Source organism: Gadus chalcogrammus, chromosome 7, assembly GCF_026213295.1.
Source record: "Gadus chalcogrammus isolate NIFS_2021 chromosome 7, NIFS_Gcha_1.0, whole genome shotgun sequence".
Classification (NCBI taxonomy): domain Eukaryota; kingdom Metazoa; phylum Chordata; class Actinopteri; order Gadiformes; family Gadidae; genus Gadus; species Gadus chalcogrammus.
This window is the reverse complement of record NC_079418.1, coordinates 26,153,187-26,167,044: the sequence shown is the minus strand read 5'-3', so window position 1 is coordinate 26,167,044 and position 13,858 is coordinate 26,153,187. Positions and strand designations below refer to the sequence as shown.

General features: G+C 42.6%; 2 protein-coding genes across 3 annotated transcripts in view; both read right to left on the bottom strand.

The window, feature by feature from the left end:
• Positions 1–13,858, bottom strand: part of LOC130385249 (glutamate receptor 4) — a 1,260,456-nt gene that overhangs the window by 247,773 nt on the left and 998,825 nt on the right. The gene's annotated exons all lie outside the window — the stretch shown is intronic.
• Positions 358–13,156, bottom strand: pitpnab (phosphatidylinositol transfer protein, alpha b). The gene is made up of 12 exons (XM_056593769.1): positions 12,721–13,156; positions 10,619–10,649; positions 8,880–9,025; positions 8,285–8,376; positions 7,056–7,063; positions 6,353–6,427; positions 5,480–5,563; positions 5,141–5,218; positions 4,570–4,680; positions 4,222–4,344; positions 3,334–3,416; positions 358–2,959 (listed from the first exon to the last, which is right to left on the bottom strand). The coding sequence occupies exons 1-11, from the start codon at positions 12,735–12,737 to the stop codon at positions 3,369–3,371; spliced, it is 813 nt and encodes a 270-aa protein (XP_056449744.1). The 5' UTR covers positions 12,738–13,156; the 3' UTR covers positions 358–2,959; positions 3,334–3,368.

Here is a 13,858-nt window from a genome sequence, read left to right as displayed (position 1 = left end):
GGGCCTTAAAACCGTTTGTTACCATGGCGTTTGGGACCATGTCTTCATATATTATTAGATCATTGAGCTGTAAGAGTGTGCTGTACTTTTGGCAGGACTTACCTATATATATATATATATATATTTATATTTATATATGTGTGTTCACCGACAATAATTTATATATTATATACAATATCGATACATACAATACATCCAAAAATCTCAATTTCAATTGGTAGGCCATTACGGACACTAATCAACATGTTTGAATGATGAAGAGGTGGAGAAGTGAGAGAGAGAGAGAGAGAGAGAGAGAGAGAGAGAGAGAGAGAGAGAGAGAGAGAGAGAGAGAGAGAGAGAGAGAGAGACAGAGAGAGAGAGAGACGGCTGGATAAAGAGGTGAAGATCAGATGGTGGGTTGTTGGGTTTTGGGGGTTGGAGGGTTATAAACATGATAACACCGGTCTCCAACGTGATTGGTTGGATGAAAAAAATAAGAATGATAGAAAAAGCAAGTGATAGTAAGTCAGCCTATAACTATCCCATGGAAGGAGTTCAAATAGCTAAAAGCAGTGGCCTGAAACGATGAAGATTGAGTAAGAGGGACGGCTGGAATAGTAGATCTCATGGTTACTAGAACAACACACTCCCCCAATCAGAGGCATCTACAGGGACCTGGGATATCGCCCATGATGCATTGCTCTCCCCGATGAACTCAGCCCCACCAACACCTGATCACAAAACCTTATCAATAAAATGTAGCGCTCTCTCTCTCAAAAGGTAACCAATTTGTTAACATAACATGGGGAGAGTGATCGATTGTGTGAGCCTCGTCAGCCTGTGTGGCTAACGCCCACAGCGTTCAAACAGCTGTGGTTCTCCTTCATAATAGTTAGGCATCGTCTGATCATCAAACCCTCAACACGGTACTACCACACACCTGTACATTCATGCATAAGCTGACACACCACACACCAACATGACAAACAGCTCAGTCCAACTCTCGACAGGAGATACCGCCTGCCATACCTCCATGTATTGATCATAGAGCCGTAGCTGATTATTGATACTTGGAAATATTCTCCGGAACCTATAGATCCTCTATTTTTTACTTTACAAATTGAATCAAGGAGGAAGAAGAGTGAAGAAGCTCAGCGTATTTACAGAAATAACGGAAAGGACGTGCTGATTATTGCTATAGTTGGACGAGAATGTTCATCCAGTGATGATGAGTAGGTGGAGGGAGGGCATGTTATTTATAAAGCGTGTCAATATGCCCCCATATACCACAATGCAAGATGGCCGACACCTTTTATCTCAATCTGAGTGATAAGTGAGTCCGTTATGCTCCGTATGTTTTCATAAAAGGAGAAAGCAATTTTGTAATTTGTAATTTAACATTTAATTGTAAATATGATAATCTAGTCACAATAAATTGTGGGTACCATCGTTTTTTTTATGGATTTGGATTTTTTTCCTGCATACTTAATTAATTTCAAATGGTCTATTGTTTAACAAACAAAAAGAACAATCTCTATTCCACCAGACACACAGATGCATACACACTGAGACGTACACACCACACACACACACACACGCACACAGACACACGTGTAGACGCGCGCACATACATGCACACACACACACACACACACACACACACTCACACTAGCTTTAAATAAACACATACGTTTCTTATTATAATAATACAAATACACCACCTGCAAACAATGACAATTCACTTTGACATTTAATGGTTACTAGAGGGGAATCCAGGTTCAGTTGTAATGTTGAGTTTCTGCTCTGTTACCTATAATATGTACCAAGAAGAACACTGCACCAGGTAGTCCATACAGTGTGTTCACAAAGCATCTGCACCATGCGGCCTCAACTCTTTACCCGGAAAAACTTCTTAGCCAATGAAAATGTACTCGTCAAACTAGGATATTCTCTGATTGGTCAATCCATCAATCAATCAATCAATCAATCAATCAATCAATCAATCAATCAATCAATCAATCAATCAATCAATCAATCAATCAATCGATAAATCTATCTCAAATGTACAATCTTCATTTGTAAAAGTAAATCTTCATTTGAGCAAATAAAAAAAAAAATGAAATCCCACACATAGCAAGTTGAGGAGAACAGGAATTGTAACAGGATTTATGAAAAATCAAGAAACAAACAAAGAAACAAAACAAGTCAGAACACAAAGAAAGGCTGAAACAGCTTAGAACCAAATCAAACGTCAACAGAAAAACGTACAGACAAAATCATCTTTTAAAAACCCTGTATGTGTATCTCAACACGATGACTCAGTTTCCCACTACACACACCTGTGCGATATTGAAATATTTTAGATAGAAACTAATCCCAAATTTCCGAGACACTTTTTTACTATTCTCTGTTCTTAAGAATGGTTTGGATAGAGGGCTAGAGGGAGGGGGGAGGTTTGGAGAGAGGACTTAAGAGAGAGACAGAGAGAGAGGGATGATTGACATCTTACAGGGACTATGAGTGTGTTGCTACTGAATTATCCTGGATGGCAGGGCTGGCAAAGGATGTGTGTGTGTGTGTGTTTGTGAGTGTGCGTCCGTGTGTGTGTGCAATATTGTGTGTACGATAATGTGTGTATATGTGTGTGTATGTGTGTGTGTGTGTGTTTGGGAGTGTAAGAGTGTGGGTTAATGTGTGTGTATGTGTGTGCGGGTGTGAAGGGGGGCAGTGGGGAGCAGGTATATTCCGGTTTTACCCGGGTCTCTGAACATCCGTACTGTACGATTGGATCGGAGCGGTGGATTCGTCGGGAGAGATCTGGGCTCAGCTTATTGGTCAGGACAAATTGAGACAGATCTTGGGTCATCTCATCGGTGGTGACCGATCTGGGGTCATCTCATTGGTCGGGACAGATCTGGGGTAAGTTGGAGCGGGAGGGGAATGTGAATCCACTGGTGTCTGGGATTACCGGTCTGTTCTAGAGAGAGGAAAGGAGTCATAGACAGAGAGGTACAGAGAGTGAGACAGAGAGAGAGAGAGTAAGAGAGAGAGAGAGAGAGAGAGAGAGAGAGAGAGAGAGAGAGAGAGAGAGAGAGAGAGAGAGAGAGAGAGAGAGAGAGAGAGAGAGAGAGACAGAGAGTGAGACAGAGAGAGAGAGAGTAAGAGAGAGAGAGAGAGAGAGAGAGAGAGAGAGAGAGAGAGAGAGAGAGAGAGAGAGAGAGAGAGAGAGAGAGAGAGAGAGAGAGACATGGATAGACAGAAAGACAGTCAGGTTTTAGGTGATACACATGAATCCACTAAAAACAGGTCATTGATAATGGATTAAATGCTGACTGTGCAGATTGTTCCTACCTGAGAAAACACAGCAGTCACAGTCCTTCACACACTCAATCTTCTAGAGCCACCATGCCCTTCACTGGATCCTTCACTCTCATCTACAACACAACAGACACCATTGATATCTCTCGCTCTCATCTATAACAAACTTAATACATTTAAGATGGACGTTTAAAACCGGATAAGGTAGGGTAAGGGAAGATAAGACAAGGTAAGACAATTATTGTCCTAAAGTTAGTCAACCGGAGAATTGAAGATGTTTGCCAGCGTTTTCCTGGTCTACATGTTGAATTCTGGTTTTGAGTTTGATTCAATTTTTTTTAATCAATCATTTAATCTATACATAATAACTATATAATAGTTATTATGGTTGTTAACTTCTGGCTTTGAGGTTTCTAACTTCTGCTTTTAAATTTGCCAACTTCTTATTTTTAAGAGCAACATGCAGGTCCTTTTTTGGCTCCTACAAAATAGCAAACTAATGTAGTTATGTCCTGTGGGTATTCCCCTTGTGCTGCATTTGTGTCAAATTACGTATTTTTGTGTCCACGTTACTCTACTTAAATTTGTCTAGATGTAATTCAAAGCCACACAACATGAATATAGTCTTCACATCGATTTATTTAATTTTTCCTAACAAACATTAATCAGAGGTGCCAACCTGACAGTTGGCTCTCGTTATTTCGAGTTAAGGCCACTAACCTCTTGTTTTAATGTTACTAACTTCTGGTTTGAAGGATTCTCACCGTGCCTACTCGCTTGACTTCTGGTGTTTTTTGCCACGGTTGTTAACTTCTGGTGTTATTGTTGTTAACTTTTGGTGTTAAGGTGGCTAACTTTTGGTGTAAGGGTTGCTAACTCCTGGTGTTAAGGTTGGTAACTTCTGGTTTTGAGTGCTCTGACCTCGTCTAGTTCTTTGCGTGTCTCCTCCTCCATGCGACGGATGTCCTCCATATTGAGTTCAATCCACCGGTCGATCCAGCAGAACAGCTGGCGGTGGAAATTAGTGAACAAACGCTTCTCTTGCTGTTCAGAAAAAGAGAAAGAGGAAAAACTGAAGACAAAACCACCCACCGTGAATACATCCAGACATGCTGACGTAGCACACAGAGCACACAGATGTATTTGTTGAGTTTTTCAGGTCACAATATTTGCGTTTTCTGCTGTCTGCAGTAATACATGTGTACACTGAAGACCACAAGCTTCATGACAAAGTGACAGCACAATTACATTCCCACACAACAAACATACCTTTTGGATGAAGTTCTCCACCTTATTCTGCAGACCCCACCACTTGAACTTGACTGTGACCAGTTTATAGGCACACATGTGTGGGCAGTCTGTCTTTTTGGGAAGCTCTTTCTGCAAGACGACATCACAACGTCGGAGAGGTCAGACGAGTTGGACATTGAACAACTTTGATCCGAAGGGTAGGTGAGCTAAATACATCTATACATGAATCCACTTGTATATATTTAGCTCACTTACCTTTCTGCTGGATACTGGATATTGATTGGTAGAAAAATGGATGAATAGACGGATAGACAGACAGATAGAAAGATGGCAGGATGGAGAGATGGATGGATTGATGGAAGCAAAGATAGACAGACAGACAGACAGACAGACAGACAGACAGACAGACAGACAGACAGACAGACAGACAGACAGACAGACAGACAGACAGACAGACAGACAGACAGACAGACAGACAGACAGACAGACAGACAGACAGACAGACAGACAGACAGACAGACAGACAGACAGACAGATAGGTAGATGACAGGGCGAAAGATTGATAGATATGTGATTAAGTAGACTGAACCTTCCAGTCAGGCCCCAGTGGCCCCCTGCTGGTCTTCACTGATTTGTACTTGGAGGGGTCCTCCTCTGGCTTGTAGTCCTGCAGCGAGAGAGAGAGAGAGAGAGAGAGAGAGAGAGAGAGAGAGAGAGAGAGAGAGAGAGAGAGAGAGAGAGAGAGAGAGAGAGAGTGAGAGAGAGGAAGAGAGAGAGAGAGAGAGAGAGAGAGAGCGAGAGAGAGAGAGAGAGAGAGAGAGAGAGAGAGAGAGAGAGAGACTCAGAATTAGACACCCACTGAACTCTGCTGTAACGATGCTTCAGTTTAATCATTAGGGACAACCTAGATAAATTGAACCAGGTTCACCTTGGGCTCTACTTGGGTCCTGTCTGCGATGTCGATGTACACAACATCCACCTTTTTCCAGGTATCAGCATCAAGAGCGTGCACCTAGAACACCATGATAGAAAACAGAAGATCACCCCTAGAACACCATGATAGAACACAAAACATCTCTCCTAGAACAACATGATAGAACACAAAACATCTCTCCTAGAACACCATCATAGAACACAAAACATCTCTCCTAGAACAACATGATAGAACACAAAACATCACTCCTAGAACACCATGATAGAACACAAAACATCTCTCCTAGAACACCATCATAGAACACAAAACATCTCTCCTAGAACAACATGATAGAACACAAAACATCTCTCCTAGAACACCATGATAGAACACAAAACATCTCTCCTAGAACACCATCATAGAACGCAAAACATCACTCCTAGAACAACATGATAGAACACAAAACATCTCTCCTAGAACACCATCATAGAACGCAAAACATCACTCCTAGAACACCATGATAGAACACAAAACATCTCTCCTAGAACACCATCATAGAACGCAAAACATCACTCCTAGAACAACATGATAGAACACAAAACATCTCTCCTAGAACACCATCATAGAACGCAAAACATCACTCCTAGAACACCATGATAGAACACAAAACATCTCTCCTAGAACACCATCATAGAACGCAAAACATCACTCCTAGAACAACATGATACAACACAGAAAACGAAGGTGAACATCTTGATACAACACAGACAACCTCCATGTATTCATCTCTTATAATGTTCTTATTCAGCACTTATAATGTTCTTATCCAAAGCGACCTAGGGTGAGCACCAGCCCCCCCCTCCCTCATACCCGTAACAAGTCACTCACATTTTCCTGATGGCCCATGTCCGGTTTGTGCCACGTTTCGATCTTGATCAGGAAGTTATCTTTCATGTACTCGTTCTGGGGGAAGGGAAATGGTCATAGAGCGAGTCAATATCTGCAGTTATTCACAAATATATGTTCTGTTACACCTGGGTCATACCTGTTACCTAGGTGACCCCTGGTACTGTTACACATTCAGCCTTGGTAATAGCTAGAGGCTGGTACTTTATAAGCACTGTTTTAATAACTGGTGTATGTGTGTACTATGTGTACTTTCTCTATAAAGCAATGTCATGTGTGTTCGAGAGTACCATAAAACACATCCAGGGGGTTATTAAACCACCTTGCCATGTACAGACAGTGTGTGTACATTATAAAGCTAGATAACAGTATTTGTTCAACTTTTGGTTCAACAATATTGTACTCCCCTTCCACATTGGATAGTCTATAGGCGTTGTGGTTCCCACTCAAGCACGCACGCACGGACACACACACACACACACACACACACACACACACACACACACACACACACACACACGCGCAGGCACGCACGCACACGCACACACACTGGTGTCTGTCTGATTGTGCCCTCCTCTATTACCCTGCCATGGATTAGATTACATTCTCCTCTTTCTGGGGAAGTATACCTTACTACACGTCTGCAGTCAGAACACTATGTGTGCCAAGCAGGGCAGGTACTTACAGTGATAACTGATGGGTCCAGGACATGAAGAGGAAGCAAGAAGTGGCAGGGGGGGAGAATAAAAGATGAAGAAGGTTAGTGATAATATTGATATCAACTCAAGGGGTAAAACGCCACTCTGTTGATACAGGATGTGTCCTTTTAATGTGGGTCTGCTTGTGCGTGTGCGCGACTGTTGGCGTGTGTTTAATCTCAGTACGTGAAGCTCTTGTAACTGCAGCCCTCCTCGCTCCCAGGGCACTGTAAATTATTCAACTCTCCCTCAAGGTGAGGGAGAGGGAGTCAGAATAAAGAGAGGCAGAGAGAGAGAGAGAGAGAGAGAGAGAGAGAGAGAGAGAGAGAGAGAGAGAGAGAGAGAGAGAGAGAGAGAGATAGAGAGAGAGAGAGTGAGAGAGAGAGAGATAGAGAGAGAGAGAGAGAGAGAGAGAGAGAGAGAGAGAGAGAAAGAGAGCAAAAGAGAGAGAGAGAGAGAGAGAGAGAGAGAGAGAGAGAGAGAGAGAGAGAGAGAGAGAGAGAGATAGAGAGAGAGAGATAGAGAAAGAGATAGAGAGAGAGAGAGAGAGAGAGAGAGAGAGGGAGAGAGAGAGAGAGAGAGAGAGAGAGAGAGAGAGAGAGAGAGAGAGAGAGAGAGAGAGAGAGAGAGAGAGAGAGAGAGACACACACACACGGAGAGAGAGAGAGAGAGAGAGAGAGAGAGAGAGAGAGAGAGAGAGAGTGAGAGAGAGAAATAAAGAGAGAGAGAGAAAGAGAGAGAGAGAGAGTATGGAAGTGACCTCTAATATTCGGTCTGTAGTTACAGTATTTTTAGAACTCCTTAGAGCTCCATTCAAAACCCTTTCCGATCTAAAGGGACAAAGGTTAGCCTTCTTCACCTGTGTTAGATGCTGTGGTAATTCTACGGTAGCATCTAAGCTGTGACTATTACAGCTTTTAGCTTCAAGGTAGCAGGTCAATTAAATCCCTTCTGTACATTATAGCACTCTGTATCATATTCTGTGAATAACACAGAATATGATACAGAGTGCTATAAGTGCTATAGAGTATTATATGATCCATTATTAGTGTGGTTATTATTAGCAGTAGTTGTTACAATTGTTTTGGTATGTCTGAAATTGGTAAAGAATATAATAAGTGCCTGTTTGACAGTATGGGGAGGCATTAGATTGTAGTTGTATAAGTAGTATTAGCATTGGTAGTAGTAGTAGGATTATTATAAGTAGTAGTTATACCTGTACGGCAGTATGGGTAGGCATTCCAGGCTTTCTCATGGATATTCAGAGCTGATGCTGGGGCCAGCATTCGGACAAACGAGGGCACTTTACTGTGGGAGAGAGAGAGAGAGAGAGAGAGAGAGAGAGAGAGAGAGAGAGAGAGAGAGAGAGAGAGAGAGAGAGAGAGAGAGAGAGAGAGAGAGAGAGAGAGAGAGAGAGAGAGAGGGAGAGAGACAGAGAGAGAGAGAGAGAGAGAGAGAGAGGAGAGAGAGAGAGAGAGAGAGATACCTTTAAACTGACTGTATTGTGAAATGAAATTGTGAGGTAAAAAATAGAAGAGGAATAATCATCCAGTTAGGCCCCTTGAGAAATTAACTAACTGACTAACTAAATTGATGGGGGACTTGTTGACCGGCTGACCGGTCGACTATCTCGCTGGCTGACCACTGAAAAACCGCAAGGTCTAGTATGGTGGATACAGCAAGAGGTATGGATATGTATGGATATAAGTACTAAGGATGGTGAGACCTACAGGTAGAGATATGGATGTGTGCGGTACTTACAATGTTAATATTTATGGATATTCAGATGAGTCGGGTGATGGTGTGGTTACCTCTGCAAGTGATAGATTTTGTGCGTGTACTGTCCCTTCTCTCCGTCCTTTTCGTAGGGTTCATTCTTCAGGACCTCCACCCCCTCCCCTCCACCCGTCTCATTCTTACTGGCCTCGGCCACCGAGTACAGCTGGCCCACCTGGTACTGGAGCCCAGAGGGGGAGAGAGAGAGAGTTAGAACAAGAGGGGATTGGTTTGAAAATTGTGGTGACCCTTAATGACTTCAACACATTGTCTAACCTTCATGTCCTTGTGATAAAATATAGCCTAAAGAGGAAGTAAACAATGGAAAACCCAACGTGTTTTATGTTCATAGGGACTTTTAAACAATGTGGCATATGAACCAATTCTGCATAAATCTGTCTTATAATACAAGAGATTTTTGATGCATACTATACATCAAGTTGTCTGTTTCCCAGTATTTTGAAAGCCCTCTAGCAGTCTCCACCAGGACACTGTGTCCATAACTCCTTGTTTGATTATGCTCTCCAAGTTGTTTGTTGTGCACACAGTCTACAGTATACAAAATCAGTGTATAACATACATGTAAATAAATGAGTATTCATCAAATCTAAAACATTTCTATCATTTCTTGACAGTGACTCTTTTTCTTCAAATATATATTTTTTGTCATTATATTAAGGACCCACGCAACACGCGCGGGTTAATCCCCCTGGTCAACAATTCCCCATGCATTATTTTCACGTGGGCATGTTACATGTGCATCCCGTGATTCATACAACTCCAGAAGAATGGATTAAACACGCTGATCCTGGCTCGCGCTCTTCTTCTCTACCGCCGCGTTATCGCCTGGTTAATCTCTTACTTTCTTACTCTTGTTCTCACTCTGTCACTCGCGCTATTCCTCTTTGCCTTTCTATCTCTAATTACTTCTTAAGCATTTGAATACTTTGTACTTACTCTCCTTGTGAAAAGTACTTTGTTTATAATAATATTATTATTTAGCGTACTTATTTTGCAGGCTCACTTGTGCTGCATTCTCCCGATGCCCCGCAGCTAACTCAGGCTTGTTCTGCTCCTTGTGCACACTTAGGTGTAGAGCCAGGACAAAGGCTCCTGTTCATTTCCTAATAACTTTTAATGCCAACTTTGCACTATAATTAAACAAATACACACACACACACGAACACACACACACACACACACACACACACTTATTGTGTTAAATCCAGAGAAAGGATGGGGGTGGAAGTAGGTTGTGGGTTGACCTCTTGTTCCCATGGCTTTTCCTGCTCAAAAGCAAATCATTGCAACAGAGGCATACCACACAACAAGGCTTTCATTGATGTGAGGACTTAGGGTTACGCGGAGCAGCAGTGACTAGCTCTAAACCAGCCTTGAGGTGCTTCGTGTCAGAACCTTTTAATTCCAGAGAGGCTTTAATGCACAATGTCTTTCTTGTCATTTGTCATTACATTCTGAACCTTTTATGTTTTCCCTTTGACAAAATATAAAGGGGTATGATGTGTAAAATACACACTGTCTTTAAAAGTATTCTACAAGTCTACATGTCTTGGATTAAAGGGAGCTTGTTCGATTTTCGATGTATAAGATTTGAAATGCAGAGATGTTCAACAGACATTTCTTGAGAATGGAGGTGACCTTCCAGTACAAGCTACACAAACACACACACACACACTCAACCACACAACCATAAACAGAAACTCACATATGCATGCAACATGCAACGCATAAAGATGCACATGAAGTGACTTACCTCCTCGACAGAGATAGGCAGGATTACTCGGCTGTGGAAGGAGAGAGACAAGAGTTACTCTCAAACCCTTGTCTTGCTCGTCCAAGAAGAACAATCTCTCCTGCTGTTGCTGAGTGAAACGGCTGATCGTAGGGATGGATGTGTCAGTCCTACGATCAGTCCCACACAACGCAATCAAACACATAATTCAAAGATATTTTCAACCCAAGCCATAATTTTCTGTCTGTGATTCATGCATTTGTGCCTAAGGGCAGCAGGACAAAACAGAGAAGGAAGGAGAAAAACCGAGCATAGAACCGCATGTCGGAAGGGAAGAGTGGCATTACAAGTTGTGATATATGTATGATATGTGGTTAGCAACGCACTAGCTCTGAATCAACTGTTATGGGTCGGTATCACACCTTCTCTGCAACATCTCCTTATTAATTAATTTATAATGCGCAAGCACTTAAAAAAGTTATTGTGAAACACAGTGCTAGTACAATACTTCCCTAATACTGTTCCTCTTCGATATTATACCGTATAATTGGGGAAATATTAAATTGTCGAATGCCATTGGAAAAAAAATGTGGCTATAGGAGAGTCACTGGAAAGGATTCTGCAGTAAGTTTGGGAAGAGAGACGAAGAGGAGGAGCAGGCCTACAGAGACTGGGGTCCATTCTCCAGTACTTAGTATTGATTACAATTTCATTCAACCAGCTGTCACTATCGAATTCATTCTGCAATTCTCCCATCTTCTGTTGCATTTTAAATAAGAAAAAATTAAGCCTATTGACATATTTTTATTACAACAAATTCAAAATGTGTCTTCTTTCTATGCTTAATTAAATGTATTAAGGTGTTTATTTACGTGTTTAATTAGCCAGATAAATACTTGACCTTAATAAAACATTAGGCTACATTGTCTACAGGTAGGCTGTCTGTGTCAGCCTAATTCCCTGGCAGGTGGCAGCTCTTGAAAGTCAAGTGCAATCCAATATTTGGTCCATGTTTTACTTGACATTTATACTTTAATTATTCTGTATTCAAGGGTCGCTAGTGCCACTGGTCTCTTTATGTGTCATAGAAGTTGTCTGTGTTTGCTGTGCGCGCCCGTTCGTGTCACTCAGTGTGTGACTGCGTTGGAACATCGCACGTCTTTGCAGTATGACCGCGAGTGAATTCTCAGTTTAGTCATGACTTTTTCATTCATTTCTACATGCCTAGCGAGTCTTGTTTCTCCCCACGTAATTTAAATAAACCATCCATATGTATGGATTGACACCATGCCCATTTGCAGAATTGATACCGGAGGCGATGTTTTAGAATGATCGACCAAATGAACTGATTGAAAACGATATTCAACGCTTAAATAATGCTGCCAAACAACGAGGCCTGAAATAGCAATGGCATCGAACCGAAATGCCCAGATGTCTCTCCTCGCTACCAGCACTCCATGCTAGCTCAAAGCCGTCGCTTCATCTGTCCAACCAGCCCGGCTTATGGAAGACCCAACACAATATTCCCTTTCCTCGGGGGGTTGTTCTCTTCACTCTACGTAGCCCACCCGTCAACAAGATAGCACACACCATTTAGCATCCATTCCTCCAGAGACAGGTAGGAATGCTACTCGGTGGTTTCACCTTCAGAGCCCATCAATAACACGGCGGGAAGGATGTGGGCACGCGCCGCGTCACCTTACAGCTCCCTCTGCCTATCACACGCACAAGACACTAATCAATCAAAAAGCATTTTGTTATCAGCCAAGCCCGAATTTGAAATCACATTTAATGGTTTGTTGATTGGAAAGGCCACGTTGCAGCCTGATCCGAGACTTGTGATGCAAATGTGAAGGGCACAGCACCCATAAGGAAGGTTGCTGCTTTGCACATGTAAATTAATAGCTTTTCAACGCTGATATGTGTGTGCATTACGCGTATACGGAATGTGTGGCGTAAAAGCCGCACAGATTAATAGCTAAAGCGATGGCGAGATAACCCCATCTGCACTACTGTTATCCCTCCATCGCGCGACTGGCCACAATGTCAGTGGCGGCGCGAGATACGCTGCCTGTACATCAATGCGAAACCCGAGAAATAAACCCACGCAAACGGCTACTTACAATTCCTTTATAAGCATGTTGCCGTCCAATACGTCCCCGAATAACCGAAAAGAGGATCCAGGATTGGGTCGATCCCTCCGTCTGTTGGTTTGTGCCTTCTAGCTTGATCTATTCCACCTCTCCCCTATGTCATTCTACCTCCTGATTTTCTGTTTTCTTGAAATTCACTTCCTGATCCGAGCCTCGGCGCGGCGTTGCCGTAGAGCGCAATACACAGTACCGTAGCCCACTACACTTTGTGTGTCATCGCTCTGAACATGACGTTGGAAGTGGTTCATCGCAATAGGTCGGAGCAACGACTCGCGAATCCTCTGACGGAGGAGAGGAGGCACGGGGACCACCGCTGCTACAGCCTATAGGATGGCGCTCCGCGTGACGCAATGCATCGAGAGGTCTTCTCGGCTCCTATCTATCTCCGGTTGTGTGTGCCTGTGTTTGTCCCTGCGTATGTGCGTGTTTGTGCGTTTCGTGCGTGCGTTCGTGCGTTCTCTTCCCAAAATTATGTAACGTTGCACTGGTGGCGTATTTATAGCGCATCTGTATCCGTCGATCAGCATCCGCTTATCATTCATTCCTTTCTCATCTCTTAGCAGCCACTGAATTGATTCTACAGACAATCCACTTAATCAGTGGGCATGCTTCTAATTAAAATGGAAGGGTGAACCCGACACCTTTGGATTCAATAATAGCCCTAAACAGCTATACTTATGGAATCAGAGTAAACCGCTCGAATACTCAAGTAATGCATTTACACATGTAATTCACAAAATCGAAATTACGTTCGTATTGGTGGCAACAGCTACATCTCGTCTAGTAGTCTTGTCAAGTCTGTTATAATGTTTTCTCGTCTAGTCTTGTGTCGCGACGAGTCTAGTCAACTTAAATCCAGCCTAGTGACTATAATTTAGTCTAGTCAGTTCAGCCATGTGTCTAGTCAATGGCTATGTCTAGTTTAGTGTAGAAAGGTCTAGTCTCTGATCAGGTCAAGACTAGTCTGGTGACTAGACAAGTCTAGTTTGGTCATAGTGTCTAGTCTGGCCTAGTCTATACTCTGGTTTAGTGGAGGAGCTCAATCTGCGATATGTTTGCGTTCCATGATCCCGGTTTAAATTTGTGTTTAAAAGGAACAGGTGAAACT